The sequence below is a fragment of the Ruditapes philippinarum genome, unplaced genomic scaffold, assembly GCF_026571515.1.
Source record: "Ruditapes philippinarum isolate M1 unplaced genomic scaffold, ASM2657151v2 ctg6265_1_1_1_1, whole genome shotgun sequence".
Taxonomy (NCBI): domain Eukaryota; kingdom Metazoa; phylum Mollusca; class Bivalvia; order Venerida; family Veneridae; genus Ruditapes; species Ruditapes philippinarum.
Genome location: NW_026865251.1, coordinates 119,257 through 139,743, shown reverse-complemented (window position 1 = coordinate 139,743; position 20,487 = coordinate 119,257). Strand labels below are relative to the sequence as shown.

The window sequence follows — 20,487 nt, the reverse complement described above, 5'->3', positions numbered from 1 at the left end:
ATGAGCCCACAAATTGAGTGTCCCCTATGTGCTTCCAGATTGAATGCCCCTACAAGCCTTCAAGTTGAGTGCCCTGACAAACACACAAGTTGAGTGCCCCTTATAAGCCCGCAGGTTGATTGCCCTGACAAACCCGCAGGTTAATTGTCCCTAATAGCATATAGGGTTACTGCTCCCTATGAGCCCCAAGAGTGAGTGCCCTACAAGCCTGCAGGTTAAGTACGAAAACAACATTATGATAACAACAAGACAGTTTCAATATTTATCAGATTTGCACACAGCTGTAATATTCCTTTTGTTTATACCTTCTGTATTTACTAGTAATTAAAAATGTGAACAGAAATCAATGACTCTCCACACATTTATTGATATGTTTGTTTAACAGGTGATGAATATAAAGAGATAATGTTAAACCTTGTGTAATATGAAGTGTGAAATACTAAAAAACTGTATATACGTATATACTTTTCATTTAAAGTGACGATATTTTCTAATCTGTAAACCTCTTAATGTATATAATGAAACACCGCAAATTACAGTAAGTTCAGTGTCCATTGCCAAATTGGAACCTAAATGTAAATTCTTATGAATAGGAAGTGATCAGGCCGCAGTCACTTTACAAAAGACATTTGTATTGCTTTTATTTCCATATCATCTGTCGTATCTTTTTAGTAAAGTTACATTTAATGGCATCATTTATCTTCTCTGTGTTTAAATCTTTCCAATAAACCATGCCTTAGACTGATAAACTTGCCTATAATGTCTTGATTGTCCTTTATTTCCAGTTTTATATCTTTAAACCTTTTGCGGTCTGTCGAAGATAGCTTCTCCTTGGATATTAATCTGTTAGTTATATGTTTTTGTGGGCTATAGATTAATTTGAAATGTCTTCTGTAAACACTGAGTTTCTTAAAACAAGAAAAATGTGTTTACAGTTTTCTATCCTTTCTTCGGAATAAAAGATAATTATTTAAGATGAAATATTATTGATCAAAATTTGAAGAAGGGTAAATCATAAAGTCCAGAGAAACTTACAGCTATATGTAAAGAGTAAGGACATGTATACATTGGAAAGTCATTAATTTATGTATACATTGGAAACAGTCATTAATTTAAAAGGAAAACTCGACCTGATGAGGGTCAAGGTGACTTTGAGGTCAAGGTGACTGAGGTCAAGGAGAAACTTGAATAGTTCAACATGTCAATTTTTGCAATGTATTGCCAAAGTATGAATTAAATTCCTAAATACATGATAAAGCTATCACAACCTGATAATTTGACATTGACTAAAAGGTCATTTTAAGGTCAAAGTTTATATTTGAATAATTAAGGTTTGAAGGTATAAAACTGGAAATAAAGGACAATCAAGACATTATAGGCAAGGTTTTCAGTCTATGGCATGATTTATTGGAAACATTTAAACACAAAGAAGATAAATTTTGCCATTAAATGTAACTTTACCAAAAAATCTGCCACATGATATTTATGTTTATAATTTGTCCGGAACACGAGGCCTTTCAACACATATCATGATGATATCAGGATAGGAAAAAAAGGAACGAAGATCTACTGGTGCTACAAGGTCTGTTCAAGCTGGGTTTGAATGAATTAAAACTTAAAATTGCTAGTGTGTAGGCATGAAATAGTTGATTACACGCACACAGACGATGGACAACATGCGATCATAAGTTCAAATTAACCACAAAGTGAGCTTATTTCAGGGTGCATAATAAAACAATATACACGTCAACATTAATTTTGAAAACATGAATACACAAAAGTGAATTCAGTGCAGGAGACAAAATTAACATGCTGTATTAGCTGAATGCAGATATAAATTAGTTTTTCCATTGAGCCTCAAAATTTGGAAACAAATAAACCATATATATTAAAGCTGCACGCCAAATAAAATCTTCAAAAGCAGCCTAATGTTTGTATATTTCTGGTTTTTACTTTCTTCATCGATTTAAACAAATATCTCAGTGGTCACTTCATCTTACCAGCTCTACTGGATAACTAATCAGTGATTACCAATATCTATAACCAGCTCTACTGGATAACTATCCAGTGGTTACCAACATTGGTAACCAGCTCTACTGGATAACAAACCAGTGATTACCAATATCTATAACCAGCTCTACTGGATAACTACCCAGTGGTTACCAACATTGGTAACCAGCTCTACTGGATAACAAACCAGTGATTACCAATATCTATAACCAGCTCTACTGGATAACTATCCAGTGGTTACCAATATCAGTAACCAGCTCTACTGGATAACTACCCAGTGGTTACCAACATTGGTAACCAGCTCTACTGGATAACAAACCAGTGATAACCAATTTAGGTAACATGCAATACTGGATAACTAACCAATATCAGTAACCAGCTCTATTGGATAACTAACCAGTGATAACCAATTTAGATAACAAGCTCTACTGGATAACTAAAGAGTGATAACCAATATTGGTAACTAGCTCTACTGGATGAATAACCAGTGATTATCATTATCGGTAATCAGTTCTACTGGATAACTAACCAGTGATTACGAATATCGGTAACCAGTGCTACTCAATAACTAACCAGTGATTACCAATATCAGTAACCAGCTCTACTGGATAACTTACAAGTGATTACAAATTCCCCACAAGTGACACAATGTTTTATAACAAGTTGAGTGACAAGTAACTATTAGACTCAGATAAATTGTCACAGAGAAATAACGCCTTGCTCGAAGATCAAACCAGTGACCCCTGGTTTACTACTTCAATGGTCTTCTTATAAAACTATAAAAAAGGGCCATGACCCCTGTTCACCATAACATAATAGCAAATAAATGACCTGCAAGTCCATTTTGGTAGAATGTATGTCCATATGGATTACTTTGGTGCCTAAAACGTTTCATTCTGTTGCTTTTAATATGTGGCTAAATTTCACTAATGGTGGGGGAAAAAATTAAGAGAAGCCAATTAAGTACCTATTTGTATTTGACAAATCAGAACTGTCATTCAATCAAATTTTTAACTTTTGCTTGTCAAAAGTCAAGGTCACAAATCAAGATCAAAGGCAAAAAAATAAATTGGCACCCATGCTCACTGTTTAGAATCCAGTACAGATGCTTTCTCCAAGCTTAACCTTTGCGGTTGTATCTCACACATCTTTGATTGATTCTGGAAACTGAAAGTACCTCCAACAAGAGAAATTCATTAACTTTTTAACTGGGCATACAGTTATAAGGACCAGCAACAACAACAACAACAACAACAACAAACAAATACTGTAAACTTTAATATGCTATTTAATGGCAACACATAACCAAACACTAAACTGTCTAACTTCATTTACAAGTTACATCATACAATATATCCACACTGTGGAAAAATTAAACAAATATTTTGCGAGTGATATTCAGTAATTCATGAAATGTTGCTTAGATAATTTTTACAATCTACACTTTGTACAGAAAATACAAGACACCAAGGGATATGGCAAGATACTCTGACGCACCTAAGTCTGAAGACACTTATTAAAGCGAAACATGTTTTGACAAAAAATTGTAATTTTATCCAATGATGAATAACAAGCATTCATGTTTCCTCTGCGAGCCTCATTCTCGAAATCTGCCCAAACAATTAAAAACATATTGCAATAAATTGAGGGTTCAAAATAATGTAAAGATAAGAACCTTCCGAGATTTTTACAAGTTTCAAAAATCTAAATTTTGCTGGCATTCGATGCTTTGATTTGAAACTTTTTGGTAAAAAAATGAGGTTCGTTTGCACCAATTTGCAAGAAAAAGACTACTTCAGGTCAAAGCATATCCCAGACAGACATTTTTATTTATTTTATAAAGTATGACAGTTTAGATTTTTTTTAACTGTATTGTCCAATACATTTATCAATTTATCACATCAGAAGCAACATTTCAAAAACTGCTTTCCATCACCTCTATCATTGTATTGCACGTCAAACTAAATAATTATATATCAGTTAGTGTAGGCCGTCTCCCCGTTAAAAACCCCACTGCACTGCAGCTTACATAGCAACCTTTAGTTTAATCAACCAGAACAAAATAACTGATATATATATTGTAACACATAATAAAGCATATACATTACTAGTAAGTTGTCAAATCCAAAAAAAAAAAGCTTTAATTGGACTGTTACAATATTAGAGCAAATCCATTACATCAAATTCGGAAGATTTATGATAAACTTGGGATTTAATATTCAGGACGTATGTCAGCGACAAAAATCATGCCACGTCAAACACAAAAATTCTCTTGCAACTAAATATTTTGCTGCTTGTAAAAATGAAAGCCATTTCTCGCCACTTTAATAACTTATAAATGCATTAATCAATACACATAAATTTAAAAGGGACTTTGAAAACTCTCTTCATTCTTTCCAATTCAAAATGTGCAGGAATAATTTGGGGATCAATTTTAAAGTAATAATAAGGTTTTAGGTATTATTAAAGACGTGTTCAGGAGTTTTCATATAGACATATTTTTTACATTAAAAATTATAACTGTTGAAAAGCATTTCTTAAAACTTGGCAGGTCACTAGAGTATGATAATAAAAGCATTTTGAAGCGAAAAAGAAATTAGGGGTTACCATCCTCGTTATTGAGTTATCTGCCCCTGAATTGGACTTTTTTGCTTAAATAAAGGGTAGAAAAATTCATAATACAGTTTTAAATTTCAATTTGCTTATACTCCCAAATAATGTCCTTTACTCTTAAAAATCTGAAATTTAGCCAATCTATTATATTTTTAATATCAAATTATTTTTGAAACTTTTTAAATCACCTTTCTATGTACTTGACTCAATAAAAATTTTATTCAACATTTCTCAAAAATATATATACTAAATTTTACACTAAAATAACCTTCTTTTGGCTATTCAACACTATTTCATGTTATTTTGAAAAGTTCAATTCATAAATAAACACATTAAATCTAGACAATATGGCAGTTAATCTTGTGCATCAAAATCTGTATTATGCAAGAAAATATTTCATAACCTAGATTTTTTATGCTATAGCAAACAAAAAAAATAAACATCTCTGTTTCTTTTATACATCATTTATACATATAAATACAAACAATACTCTATAAATATCACAGTCAAACAATTCAACAATTATGTAATCTGCACAGAAGTGATATGTAGTCTTTACTCCAAAGACTAAGGTCTCATGACTTTGTTCAATATATCTTCAAAAAAAAAGCAAAAAAACAACAACAAACAACATATTTGTCTGATCAGAATCCATGCTGTTTGCTATCAGTTTCTCTACTTGTAATAGAGTTTGTAAGCGAACAGCATGGATACTGATCAGACTACGCGGATGCGCAGGCTGGTCTGGATCCATGCTGGTCGCAAACGCATTACGTAGGTTTTGTCATGAAGCGGCTCATTTCAGCCTATGCTGAAAGATGAGAGGCTAAGAGCTAATCCAAATGGGACTTGAACCCATGTCATGGAACCAACCAACCAGAACTGGTACCATTTACAAAGGTCTTGGTTTACTTTATTTAAAATTTAAGACTCATGGCATTAAGCTGATTCTATTTCGACTGAGTTAAAGCAGCATGCCTCCAGATTCATGCTAATTTTCATGAAAGTTTTGAAAATATATTTAAAAGTAAAATATTGTGAAGTGAACAAAGAAAGAAATTTACACATTGCAGACAATCCACATTAATTATCAAAAAGGAGTCAAAATATGCAAAAATAGTATTTAATTGCACATTACACGTAAATTATTACTTGAATCTTAAATCTTTTTACTTTCCTTAAAACGGTAGTACATTTTTTTCTAAAATTTGATTTGAAAATCTTGAAATATTTTGGCTAATCTGGAGGCATGTAGCTTTAAAACTATAAGGTCATAACTACTTAGATCTAGGCAACAAAGGATAGTATACATATGTACATGTATCTTCACAAATATATTTCTTCTTTCCGTATAAATCAATTAATTCACATAAAATTTTCTTTGATTCAATCTTTTTTTTATCATTAACACTTCAAATAAAAAATTATAAATAATAAAGACCATTTATATTTAACAAAAGACAGCACGTTTTGATCATAGTGTGTTAAAGTATCTTAGAGATACAATAGTCTGTCATTAGAAATCAAGATATCTTTTTATCATAATAATCCTTTATAATAGCGGCTTTAATGACTAGTTAATGCAGACAGTATAGAGCCAGGCCAGCATACCCAAGTAATGCAGTCTGACCAGAATCTATAGTGTAACAGTGTCATCTGCTAAGATTTACCATTTTGATAACAGAACCTTTTACATTTACTACATGAAAGTTCCAAAATTCAAAGCAACACAAATCCATATCACAAGTATAGAGAGAAAAGGCTTCCAGGCTTCTTAAAAAACAACAAAAATCGAGCTTTCATTACTTATTATGACAATAATTATTTAACTTAACCCTTGCCATCTGAGCTCAATTTATCCAAAAACAAGTTGTATTTTAGAAACTGACTAAAGACACTGACAAAATATTAAACTAATACTAGAGTATGACTTTGACACCACATGGTCCTAATTTATTCTTTAGTTGGTATCCATGCTGTCAACAATTTGATCTACCACACTCCAGTTGAGATGCGGGAAATTTTCAGCATTGTCCATGCCTGGGTCAAGGCCGCATTCACTCAAGATTCGAGACAAGTTCCCGTTTTGACCGGGACTGCCTTCAAATTTACCAGGAGAAGCTAGCACATTAAAATCTAAGAAGTCATCCGGACTATCACCTAGACTTGGTGAAGTCTGCAATATTTTTTTAAGATCGCTTGTCTCTGGCGACAATCCTAACGCTTTTCTATCCCCTAGGGTGTCCAGAAAACTACCATCGAATAATCCACTGTTACGTAATGGCGTAAAACCGTGAATAGGTGACGGAAGATCTGCAGCTGAATGACTAAGACCTTTGGCAGGAGTAGATGTGTTTAATAAATGTTCCATATCTTCAGCCTCATGGGACTTGAAAGGTTTCGAAAATATTTCTTTTTCTAAATTGGCTATAAATTTAACCCCGTCCTCGTCTTCATCAGAACTTTCGTTTGACAAAGTCCTGACCTTCTGTTGAAGTTTCCGCCTCTTTGAGCCCGTCGTTTTCACTTTTTGCTCCTCCTTTTTATAAAATGTCGGCTTTGGTATCCCTGGCTTCACTCGCGGTCTTTTCGATTTAGTTCTTTGGCCCGTAAATTCATTTGAGCTGACAATTTCACCTGAGCTTGTTATATCAGTTTGACTTAGTCTATCACTGTCGAGGGACGAGGCAGTGTCAGTATTTTGGCAGTTGATCCAGGCATGTTTCACGATATTCATTGGTTTATTATAAAAATGCTCTTTTTGTAAGCTGGTAGTATCACAGTAATGCTCTTGAGGGACAGGACTTGCACCGGACACTTGAATCGAGGCTACAGCTGCTGACACTGTAACAGAATATCAAACAAGATTTAGCACAATTGTTATTCCTGAAGTCATAGTTTCATTAGTTTCATAAATCATTTCAGTATGTGTTAAAAAGTTTAAGAAGCACACTTCACAATACCAAAGTTTATTAAAAAGTGCTTTAAACCCTTCTTTAAGCTACATGTAAGTATTGTATTATAGCCTTGTCCACTTTTCAATCTCTTTTTTAAACGCTATCATTTTTATTTCTCAAAATAATTCATTTTAGGTTTTTATAAATGTTTCTAAAAAAAATACTCATTAGCTAAATATATATGAATAATACTGTAAACATCCTTTGTAGCAAAAAAGAAATTAACTACATAAATCCACCACAGCTGCATAACAGGTGTTCCGCATGTGGCCATGACTTACACTATACCCCCGTTCCCCCTCTACAACCCAAAACCCTTAAACATCATCCAAACATCATAAGTATTGACAAAAATCATTTATATAAAATTTTTTTTTAGGACTCTCAAATTATTTTTATTTTTGAAACAAGGGTATAGTGTAAGTCATGGCAAAACACCAAACACATGTGAGCCGCATATATAGACTATTATAATCATCCTGATTATCCATCCTGATTATCCAATGAAAAACGATGTAACAAACATGCAGTATTATAATAGAACATATATTAGTAGTAATTAAGTATAAATACCTTCTGATATGATGGGACTCGGACAGGCTGACATCTGACCTGGTGTAGACAGGTTCAGGAGTACTTGTGGCTGTGTAGGATTTGGACTGGCAGGATTGAATGACTGATTCACATTAGGGATCGGAATGAGGGCATAAGCACTGTATCCTGTAGGACGGGGCAGGATTGGTGGTTGACCTGAAATATCAATTATGTAAATGTTCTTATATATCTAATATCCATGCAAAAATATATCTGAAAGAACAAAATAAATTTTTAAAGTTTTAAACAAAATTCAGCACTTAATTGATCTTTGATTTCGAAATTTGTTGTAGTTAAAAATTCAATAATTCAAATTTCAGACTCTTTGAGAATGTTCATAAATAGACATGTCCATGATGTGATCACCAGTACTGGTACAGTACCCAGAAAACAGATTCCTGAGTGATGTCCAATTACTTCCTGAATGAAAAAACAACAACAAAAAACAACATATGAAATGTTAAAAATTGATCTTACCTTTCTTTCTAATGGCAGTATTGTGTGGCAGTTGTACTGACTGACTAAATGTTTGTGGAGACACGGCAGACAGCTGGCCCATAGAGCTGTACATAGGTATAATGGGTATTTGTGATGGCAGTGTGGGCATTGAACGATGCGTCTCTGATGCATGATGGGAACCTGTGAAGAAAAACAACATCATGTCTATACAAAACAATCTCAGTTAGGTTTCATAGAAAGCATTCCATGTTAAAAGAACTTCATCAAGGTTTTTTTGACAAATATTTTTTCAAGATTATTATTCCATTTGGTGAAGGTCTAAACAAATAATTTGTTCGCAAAAATTCATATTACTCACTCACTCCATTGTTCCAGAATATCGCAATGCTTTTCACTCATATTTGGCTAAAAACCTATGATTTCCAATCAATTTCCGATTATATTTCTTAATAATCTTTTGCAAGTCTTTCTGCTTAAAGTGCCCCCAGTTGATTTATGTAAGAATTATGTAAGATTTATGTAAGAAATTCAAATTTCATGTTTTTATTTTAGCCTGTTGGACCTTAGTGGAGTTTCTTTACGATTCTTTGCAAATAGAAAATCATCCATGTGAAGTACACCTAGCTCTATATTGTTAGCTGACCAATATAAACTCATCTACAATAGCAGACGAAAACTTCATTTAGGAAATTCAGCTGCTTTAATGTAAAGTGACTCATTATTTTACTATATGTCTATTACCCAGGGCTGCCATTAGTTTCAAAATTTGGAAGTCAAAGACTGCAAAATCTCTCATATTGGAAGTCGCATTATATAGTTAAAGTTGGATAAGTATTAGATTTTGGAAGTCACAAGCCAAAATCAAGGAGTAAATGACTACAAAACTTCTGTTTACAGAAGCCCAGATTATGGTAGAGGTGCTCTTAGTAACATACTTAAATCTTGTATTATAGATATCTTAAAAACAGTTATTACTTGAATGTTTTTCTCGTGGATACTGTTTCATCTTTGGCTCAACGTTTGACTTGATCGTCCAGTATGATCCATGGCGCTTCGATGGCTCGCGCTCGAATATATTGTAAAGTGACAAATTGTGCCGGATGGAATTCTGAAAATGAATTAGGTTGATCAAGTAAACCATGATAAAATGTTAAATATCATGTATGTGTGAATTTAAATTTTATGTTACCCTCAACAGTCATCCAGTAACATTATTAGTCACTGTCAGTAATCGAATATTCCACCCGTCCATTCGTAATTACAAGTAGAATGTAAGAGAACTCGCTGCAAAACAAGTAGAAAAATGTTGCTTGCACATTGGATTTAGAAGCTACTCGTCCTGCAGGTCGAATGACTCTGAAAATATTTTTCGATGCCTGCTAGTATGCCAACAAATGACAAATTTTTCAATCCATTTTAATTAGATTTACTCAAGACTGATCTTACTTTGCTTTTTGTGTATCATTCATTTAAACAGAGGGTCAAGGTAAGTGATTTAGTCAGTTTCTGAAATGATGCTAATTGGCCACATTTCAGCTGACTGTACAATTCTTTGCTATTTGGTTGCTAGTAAAGTATCGGATAGTGATTTAGCTTCTTAAAATGAAAGACAAAATCACTTTGTTTAAATTTCACTATCATTATGACCAATAATTTTACATTCAACACTGCTTTCTTCATATATTGAGTTTCTGGCAAGCTAAAATTCATTATTAAAACATTAAATAACATGTTTGACCCATAGGGGGTTCTCTTGTGATCCTGTAGTTTTCTACAGAAGAAAAATTTCTGAGGCTTAATGTGCCTTAAAGTGATCTTACCCTCCAACCAGGTTTGGCAGTGTGTTTATAGTAAGGAAAGGTGTCCTCTATCCACTTGCATATCTCCTTTAACATCATTTTACGATCTTCACGACTGTACAGTGCCATCTGTATCATTGACATGTAAGAGAAAGGTGGCCTTTTCGTTGCTCCGCATTCTTTGCTTATCTGAATCAAACAGAAAAAAAGAAAAAGAAATTTTGATCATCATCAATCTGAAACAAACCAATCAAGTTAAGCTGGGTATCCCTCATTTTCTAAACACATAACCAAGACTGACTGAATTGAATAAACAAAGTTTTGTAAACTTTAATACTTGAATTTTTTTAAAAATAAGAGAGAAAAAACACAACAAAACAACAACATAAAATTGACTTAAGACAAAGGCCAGACAGGATAGCAGAATTTTTTGATACCATACAAAATTTTGTAAAAAATTTATTTAAAATAGCAAAATGTGGATAAGAAATCCTGTAGCAAAATTATCTCTGAAGCGAAATTAACTTTTTTTTATTAAGAAAATTTAGGCATATGGCTAAAGATTTAAATCGCTAATGGCAGTGAGCCCTGTATTTTCTTCCCACATTTTACAAGGGTCCTACAGATTACTGCTGATCCCAGTATTTCTGCCAATTACAATTAGTTCGTCCGAAAACGGTATTTACAATTTTGAATGACGTTTCAAAATTTGACTAATTGAATATTATAATTATGTTCCTCAACAAATGATAAGATTTTTTTCACAGTTACTGACCTGTTTAATTTCTTCAGGTGAAAGTGTCATGCAATGTATATTTTGCTGTTGCTGATACTGGCTGTTACTTGAAGGTTTCTCGTCTTTCAGCTGCATTCCTTTTAACCACTGGATATTTGTCAACGACTGATTCAAATTAACTGAAATCCCAAGATTGAGTAATCATAAATGTTATAAATGGTGAATTCAGAAAAATAAGTCAAAAGATTTTTATCAATAAAAATTGCAAAAGCAAGGAACATTATCTCTATCATATGTGCTTTGTGTTAATTAAAAAAACTGAATAATTTTACTTCTATTGAATATATTTGGAATTTAAAATACGAAAGCCGGACCTGTGTGCACATAGTTTTTAAGACATAACCCTGTACTGTACAAAGGAAATGTTTAAAAATCATGGAAAATTGTTTTGTGACCTAAGTAAGAGCCACTCTTAAAATGGCACTGCCTATTCAATCTTTTTCAATTATTAAATATAAACTTTTATTGTTATAAATGTTAAATTACCTTTTTCTGGCTCACTTGTCTCTGATTCCTGAGAGCTACAAACTGAAGGGTCCAAAGAGTTGCTATCAATACCCTGATCAAGTTCTTCAATATCCCCACTTTCATTCACAGTTATAACAACACCCCCTGATCCGTCACACTTAAACATCTCGGCCACCCTCTTTTCTGCCTTAGATTCCGGGGAAACATTATTTGTTTCCATCGGGCTATATCTGCCTCCCGATGGGTGGCTCTTTTCTGCATCAAATGATGAGGAAGCATCTGGAGTTTCTAAACTGCTACTTGCACTGATAAAGCCGGAGCTATTGTTCATTGAAGACGAGTGTGCCCCTGGAGTTGATATGTCGAGTTTCTGTTGACTTTGCACCGAGTTTTGCCGAGCAAACGGCGATGGTATAACATAAACAGGCCTGTGTGTGCTGGATTCTATGATTACATGAGATTTTCTTTTTTGACAACTTGGCTCGCCAGTAAGCGGTGTTGATGTTAGAGGACCTGTAGAAGTAGCACCATCACTTGGTGAATCAGCAGGGTTTATCGGGATGAAAGTGCTGCGATGTGCTTGTGATGCAGTTTGCTGGCTGATGGGGGAAATGTCACTGAATGTTGGCACAGCTTTTGGATTAGTCTTTGGTAGCATTGAAATAGGTGTGTGATGAATATTGACAGCTGGTTTCCCCATAACAGGAACCGCTTCATTGCAGAAAGAAGTCTTTTTAAACCCGCTCAGACCTGAGTCCTGATTTGAGGACAGTTGAATAACCTTCCTTGTGCCTGGATGACTAGTTTTGAAGTTTGGACTGTAGGCACTGAATCCTGATTTGGAATCCTGCTCATTAAGTTTCAATGGTGAAGTTTTAAGAAAATCATGTTTTTCAATATTCCCTTTACGTGATTTAACTGGTGTGGGAATAACATAGGTGTTCATTTTAGACTGTTCGCCCGAGTGTTGATTTGAATTAAAAGGCGAAGCTCTTTCACCAGATTTTTCCATCGGCATATATACATCTATAGCAGAATCATCTTCCGACAAATCCTGTTGTAAGAAAACACTGCTAGCTGACTTGTTACTGTCATACTCCTCATCGTTAATATTTGACAAATTAAGCTTCACGTCCTCAGGAGGATTGAGCAACTTCTTCTTGCAAACAGCAACTTCCCCACTTGGGGAGTCAAAATCTCTTTCTAAAGCTGCAGCACTTGCCTTTTTCTTGACTGTCACATTAGACCCTGCTGAATACTTTAGCAGAGACTGACCTTGAGATGACTCTGACTTTAAATAATCTTTACTAAGAATGATAACGTATGTGTTTTTACTTCCTTCTTGAGATATTTTCTGGATCTGGCCATGGGGTATAGCACCAGTAAGATGACCAACTGCAGTGCCATGATCCATCGTACCTTCTCTATCTTGAAAACCAGAGTCAAACATTTTCTCTCAAAGTAACTCAAATAACATCTGGAAAGAAAAGAACATAATTAATTAATGAAACTGTAAATGAAAATGCTAAAAAAATTGTTTTTGATGTTCAAAAAATCCCTTTGTATACTTGCTAAAGTGATCTCATAAAATTTTGGGAAATACACTTTGAATTTGAAAACAAGGTCAAACCTTATAATCTAGGACACCTAGCACAGTAAGCCCAGCTATTGTTTGGTTTTATTAACCTGTCTATTACATACTGATTACATAGTCGATGCACAAAGTATATTAATCTTCAGTAGATTTTCGGTAAGTTCTGTGAGATATACGCTGACAGCCTGTACGATGGAATTTAATTTGTATCTATGAACTAAAGGTACTGAGCGTTATCGCGCAATAGGGTAAAGCACAAGTTTATAATCTGTTTTAAGTTCGAGACCATGCACGTTGGTCCATGTTTTTTTTCCTTGTTAATACTTTCAACATTATTAAAGCTATATATGATTATTTTTTATGTTGTTTGTTTTGTTTTATTATGTTTTACTTAATTTTGTAAAGTCTATGTGCACTCTTTTTAAATAACATGTTTTAAGAATTCACGTTTAAAATTAAAATGGATTAAAATCAATAAATGTCTTTTCAATGCCATAAAACACACTACAAATTGGTTCCATTAAAATATACTGCAAAAGTAAAGAAAGAGTAAAGCTTAAAACAATGTCATCAGTTAGGATCTAACCACAGACCTCTCAATTATCAGGCATTCTCTTAACCGACTGTGCTATTGTGAATTAACGAAAACTTTCACATTAAGCTGGTCTGACTTTCAAAACATGACTAATATACCCCACATTAATTCTGGTAAACTACAGACTAGAGCTGTCATTGATTCAGTGCAAAGCATATCAACGATATATCAATATCAAGTGAGTAAAATCAACGATACACCGATATATCGATAATTTCCTATACTCACTTGTCTGTCATTCACTTTCATACCTGTTTCAATGATTTCAGTCAAAAACATATTCTGTACGGTGTTTTGTCCACTGCATGATTTTTTCCAGACAATATTTTTTGTCACCATTGCTATGAAATAATTCCACTATATAACAAAAGCATAACATTAGATATAAATAACTGCTTCTGTATATATTTTGGGTGAATTTTATAATTTCTAGACATTTAATTTATTAGTCAAAAGTATCGATTTTTTAAAATGTGTATCGATTATTGATCGGCAAAAAAATATCAACGATACATCAATATTGTCGATATCGATGACAGCTCTACTACAGACCAACCAAACCGAAGTGGGGTCGAATATTTAAATGAGTGCTATACTCTATTGATACTAAATTAGTAACTAATTGACAGGTCAATAAAATCAGACTATAATTGTACTACACATTGAGATAATGTGCTATTATTTTTTTGTATGGGAAATATCTCCCCTCTAGAAGTGAGATTCTGACCCAAAAGAAATATATTTCAGAATCTAGCTTTGGCACATCAAAATACTTTCACAACTAGAACCGTGAAATATAAACAGGTTTTACTTCATGCAGATTTTCTGCATCCCTGTCACAAGTTTTGGTTCCAGGGCAGTAAATTTTGGGGGAAATTATTACAAAAATTGCTTAAGTGAATACCTTAATTGTGTAAGTTAGGATTTGGGGATATCGATCTGCATGAGTTTTTTTATTAAAGAAAATTTTATTTGGGAAATGGACTTATGTAAACCTTTGTTATATAATTTTAAAAACATTTACTAAAATTTTATTTTATTGCATATTTGAAACAATGAAAAGGGCTTGACCACTTATTATTTTATTTAATGCATATTGCAAAAAATCCTTGACAAATCCCCAAAACTTCTGCTCTGGATCTGTGTCGGGGATGTGCAAGTATAATAAACAATAAAATTTTAAGATGCCTAATGTTTCTTAAAAATGTTCATATATATGCATTACAAATAATGGTTGATTTTATTAAATATTGGTTTCGTATACACAAAAATGTGCATACCTACTAAAATGTCTAACACCTTGTACAGATGCCAGTTGACTGAAATTATTCGTTACAACAGACCACATGTGCCCTCGCCCTAAGCATTTCAGCCCATTTTTACAGTGCTAGTTTGATGCATTATTTTTCCTAATAAGCTATCGTTAACCTTCCCGGGATTTGGACAGAAAATGGAAGGTATAAACGAGTAGAATTTGCAGAAAACAAAAACAAATCTGCAATTTTAATCTGCAAATTTGCATTTCTCAAACATGAGCAAATGCTGGAGAAACCCTTCAAATAATTGAATTTATTACAAAAAATGGTTAACGATCGTTTAAATTATTCTATTTTACCTGTGTATATATAGGATTAAATGGACATTTCAAATAATTTTTAGCATGCCTGGACAGGAATGACAACCATTTTTAAATTTCGAACCCTCTTTAGAATTGACCAATCGTCTTTTACGACTATGATCACGTGAACATCAGTGAGGCAAGCTGCCGAGCTTCGTTTGTCATCTAATTTATCATTGGCTTTCTCAAAATAAGTAACCAATCGGCGTGCTCGTCATATGGAACTTTCATTATTTACAAATGGCTGCCACCATTGAAACGTCAAAATGTGTCCAGACTTGTTTTAGCTAAAGCGGCATAATATGGACAGTAACTGAAGTATATAATTTATTTTAAATTAAATAAATTTTTACAACTTGATAATGTTGTCTCAGAATTACTATGTATAAGAATACCTGTTGTTTTGTAGAACAAAGTGCCAAAATAATAAAATTTGGTCAGATTGTATCCAGTTTTAACGTTTATTTTCATGTTTTAATCCAAACGATATGTCAAGTTACTCAACTTGTTTTTCATGGTTCATTAGGTAATCTATCATTCTAAAAATAACTTATTGGAAAATGAAATAGCTATCGGCCTTGGAGACAGTATACTGCCGTGTTAAATATAGAAGTACAGTAGTCTACACAGTAGAAGATAGTCCACACTTGCATATTTTATTTAAAGTTTCTAATAGAGAATCTATATATTTATTAACAGGTGGACTTTTTACAATATAAAATGAAATGAACAGTGTTGACGGTCATTAAATTGTTACCACATGTAATTCAGACATTTAAACTTGCAAACATTTAATTTGTCATATAGTTTATCAGTCTCAGTCACCCAAATTACAAATGTAAACGGTTTATTTCTGTTCTGTAGATCTTTGTATCACCAACTTCTAAAGCTGTAAATTTTGCTTATTATTTGTTACTTATATTTAAAATCTTATGAGGTAGTCACTATAATATTCAAGGCCAATATATCTCTAGCTGCCAAGGTACATGATTCATATTAATATATGTATCTGAGCTGCTTAGCTGAGATTTTGACAAAATTATGGCCCTTTGTGAACTAAAAATTTTTTTGGTTAGCATCAACTTATTATGGCGGCTCATTTAATGATTTATTTAATATTGATATACTATCAGGCACTGAGAATTGTCAGGCATGCTTTTCATCTGACAGTTCTTGAATGTTTACTATAAATCTATATCACTTTTTATGTAAGGAGCTGCTTCAGAGTAACAAATGTTAAGGTTAAGGGATCACTTCTCCATCCTCTGTCCACCCATAACAATTTTTTTCCGGACTACTCTTCAGAAACTACTGGTGCAATTTCATCAAAACTTTACAGGAATGATCTGAGAGTACTAGTCTAGTTGTGCATATTGTCTGCATTTTCTGGTTCAATGATTTTTGTCAGAGTTATAGGCCTTTAATAATTTTTATTTTTTAAATTTGTCTGGACTTCTCCTTATACCGTATAATACCACAAATGCAATTTCAATGAAACTTTACAGGATTGATCAGCAGCTCATTAGTACTTGCATATGTTACATGGGTTTTCTGGTTGAATGGCCTTTGAATAAAAAAGTTTTCTTTGTGTGTGTTGCCAGCTACTCAGAAGCTAACTACTAACTAAATAGTAAATTGTGCAATTTCATCCAAACTTAATAGGAATGGTCAGTTCTAAGCCTAAGTTGTGCATATTATCACCATTTTCTCGTACAGCCAGTTAATAATTTATTTATAAATATTTTATCCTGACTACTCCTCTTATACCACTGAGGTAATTTCAATGGAACTTTAAAGGATTAATCAGTAGCTCTGAAAGTCCTTGTGCATGTTACAGGTGTTTTAAAGTTGAATGATTTTTGTTGAAGTAATGGCCCTTGAATAAAAAAGGTGTTAATAAAGTTTGTCCAGACTACATCTCTTATACCACTAAAGTAATTTCATTTTACATGATTGATTGGTAGCTCAAATACTTGAGCATATTACAATACACAGGTTTTTCAGTAGAATGACTTAAGCTGAGTTATGGCCCTTGGATGTTAATCGCGTTTTGCACTGTTAATGATTTTTGTTTCAGCTGCAACATGCAATTGGCTTACCGCTATCATGAGACAACACGTGATCAATGATCACTCTTGTATTTTATTTATACCAAGTTTTAATTATTTAAATTAGTCAAGCATGCTGTCTCTTTTGACGGCTTTAGCTGAAGAGATTTCAGTATACATGATATAGCTGCTTTACCCCCTTGTGGCTAAGGGGTTGCCTTAAGGGGTTCAGGCATCAGAATTGCAGCCACTGTTTATCCCTGCCTGATCATAAGAGGCGACTAAATGGGTCCAAAATACTGCAGTCTATGGATCTCTTACCACCCACAGGTGAGGTGGTTAAGGTTTTGACCCCTGAAGTTGCTTTAAGTTTGTTACACCAGAGGTTAGCCAAAATCATCTTTCCTGTTTTGTTGCCATAAATAATGATGGTGCGATGTACCAAAAAAGAAAATATAGCTGCTTTACCTAACCAAAGCTTTTGGATGTAAAAGTTTTCTTCTTCTAATTTCAGGACAAACATGCCAAGAAGAAAAAAGAAATCTTCTCTTGCAACCAGACCATCACTGGTTTTCACAGAGAGTCCTGTGCATGTTCAGAATAATGTACCATCTCCTGTACTTTGTGCAAGATGTCCCCCCACAGCAAACTCGATCCCTGTCGATGAACTACACAATCTGTCATGGGTATTGATTAATGATTTAAAAAATATTCTTGCAGAAAAAAAGAAATATGCATTTCTACCATGTACCTTCAATGCCAGCTTATGGAATGTCAGTGGTTCTACTTAGGTGCCCGTTTGTGCATAAAATAATGCATAGAGGGTTACGTGAGGTCCTTCTCCACAAATTAAGCTGGATAGTCGCCATATGACCTTTTCTTTTTTGCATCAATCCATACAGTCAAATTATCATTAAAAGTTAAGGTACATTTTGTATGGAAACCAAAAAATAAAATTGTGAAAATCAAACAACAAAAAAAAATGTTCAGATGATAATATAAAATACACATTTATAAATAAAGTACACATTGAAAGTGTTTCCATAAAGATTCATATTTGACTTAAATTTAAGCTTGTTGGGGAGAAATTTTATTTTTCTTGTTCATTAGTCTCATGAACTACATGTACTGAAGGTATTCTCTTGATATTTCAACCAGTCCTCAATCATTGAAACTATTCACTTGTAACTTCACATAGTCTTTGGGGTCATCATTGAAGGTCTCTTAACAAGATCCTTAACTGTAAAAGCATGATTTTTCACCAACACATTTCTCTTGAGGAACATAAAAGTTCCTGCATTATTCAGGCTCTTGTGTTATTAATGGACACTGATTGAGTGCACTGCCCAACTAGCAAATCTAGTCTTGAAATTACAGCTTGTTTTTAGTTTCTTTTTAACCAGACCAGTCTGAAAGACATATTTATTTTACATTTAACTTAATATGGAAAAGAAAAGATACAATTCAGAAAGCTTGTAAGATAATTTTTACCCTGTGTGAAGTGCTTAATTGTTAAGGATGATTTACTTTTTTTAGTAAAAATATCAAACTGACATAACATGATATTTGAGGTTATCAGTGTCTTTTTGCATTGTTCACTGATTCATCTAAAGATTGACATATTTCAAACCAAAAATTTGTTTACAAGTCATAGAAGGGTAGGAAAATTGATTATTCAGATCATTTATATTTTCTCCTCGTATTATTTAAGTTTCCTTGTCTGTTTCAGGTTTCCCCACAATTTAGAAATGTGAGACTCTCTGGTGGACAAGGTAAACGGAAACTAACAAGGCAAAGAAGACACAGTGTTGCTGGTCATAGAAATGTTGCCGCATCATATTCAGACAATAATTCATTGAATAAAGAAAAATAACAGCACTGGGTTCTCTCGAAATAAACTGAGAAATTTTAATTCACTAAGGTTAATAGGTGCGATAAGTCGAACATTCCAAGTATAATTGAAGATGTTGAAGTGTCTATAGAAGACCAGACAGAATATGCGGGAAACTGAAAGAGAGGATGGTGATCAGAATGAAATTGCCGTGAATGACAGTCAGTGCGACAAATGTTTGGAAAATCGTCAATCTAGAAATAAAGGGCACATTCATAAAAGGGACTTGGAAAGGAATAACTTTGGTGCTAATATTCAGGAAGAAAGTGAAACCGCTTTAAATATTAATCGAGAGGTTAATGAAGTGTTAGAAAATTATGGAAATAAGTTGGATGAGCATCATGAAAGAAGTAGTAGTGGAGAAATCACTGATCTTAATGTAACAAGAAGTAGAAAACATTCGGTTATGGATAAACCTCCCATTAAAAGATTGTTCGCTTGTCAGCTTTTAGTCAAAGCTGATTCTGAAGATCAAGAATGTGCTGATGAAATGTTTGATAATGAAAAAGTAGTGCAGAACAGGACAAAGTTAAATGATGAATCATTAACTGTACCAGACAGTGAATCGGATTCCACTAACTCGCCTCATATTAGGCGATCAGAGAGAATACAAGAACTTGGTAAAATGCTAGTAAACTGCGAGTCACCGTGTAGTTATAGGAAATTGACTTGTCAGACAGTAGTGCTAGCTCCAAATACTCCAGAAAATGAGTATGGTTGGAGCAAGAGAAAACGACAGTTGATTACGTATCTCAAGAAAAAGTCATGACTGGGTTTTGTTAGAAAAAACCCATAATTTATGCACTTTTTTCAATCACATCAAATCATGTTGATAATTTATTTGTAGTCTAAGAATCTAAGATGTTTCTTTTTGTGTAAAGTCTTTTGTAGAAAAAAAGTTCAAGAGTAAAAGTAAAGTATACAGACTGTATTCAATGTTTTTATTTTATTTCAAGAGCAGATTTAAAAACTCTACAACATGCCTGTTTTAGCCTATTTTTAGCTCGACTTTTTTTGAAAAAAAAAAATTTGAGGTATTGTTACA

At 33.4% G+C, this 20,487-nt stretch overlaps 1 protein-coding gene and 1 long non-coding RNA gene across 3 annotated transcripts; one reads left to right on the top strand and one right to left on the bottom strand.

Annotated features, from left to right (window-relative positions):
• Window positions 1-6,129: 6,129 nt before the first annotated feature.
• On the bottom strand, window positions 6,130-16,024 carry LOC132728354 (forkhead box protein M1-like). 2 transcript variants are annotated; one of them, XM_060714007.1, is made up of 8 exons: window positions 15,899-16,024; window positions 11,715-13,173; window positions 11,208-11,347; window positions 10,454-10,621; window positions 9,609-9,741; window positions 8,652-8,813; window positions 8,154-8,330; window positions 6,130-7,467 (listed from the first exon to the last, which is right to left on the bottom strand). In XM_060714007.1, the coding sequence occupies exons 2-8, from the start codon at window positions 13,144-13,146 to the stop codon at window positions 6,584-6,586; spliced, it is 3,096 nt and encodes a 1,031-aa protein (XP_060569990.1). In that variant the 5' UTR covers window positions 13,147-13,173; window positions 15,899-16,024; the 3' UTR covers window positions 6,130-6,583. The 2 variants fall into 2 exon arrangements, with proteins under 2 accessions (XP_060569990.1, XP_060569989.1); XM_060714006.1 differs by lacking the exon at window positions 15,899-16,024 and adding an exon at window positions 15,501-15,617.
• LOC132728355 (uncharacterized) lies at window positions 15,707-19,414 on the top strand. Its single transcript, XR_009625472.1, has 3 exons — window positions 15,707-15,821; window positions 18,066-18,237; window positions 19,281-19,414. It is a non-coding gene; the product is annotated as an uncharacterized LOC132728355 (long non-coding RNA).
• The last annotated feature ends 1,073 nt before the right edge of the window (window positions 19,415-20,487 follow it).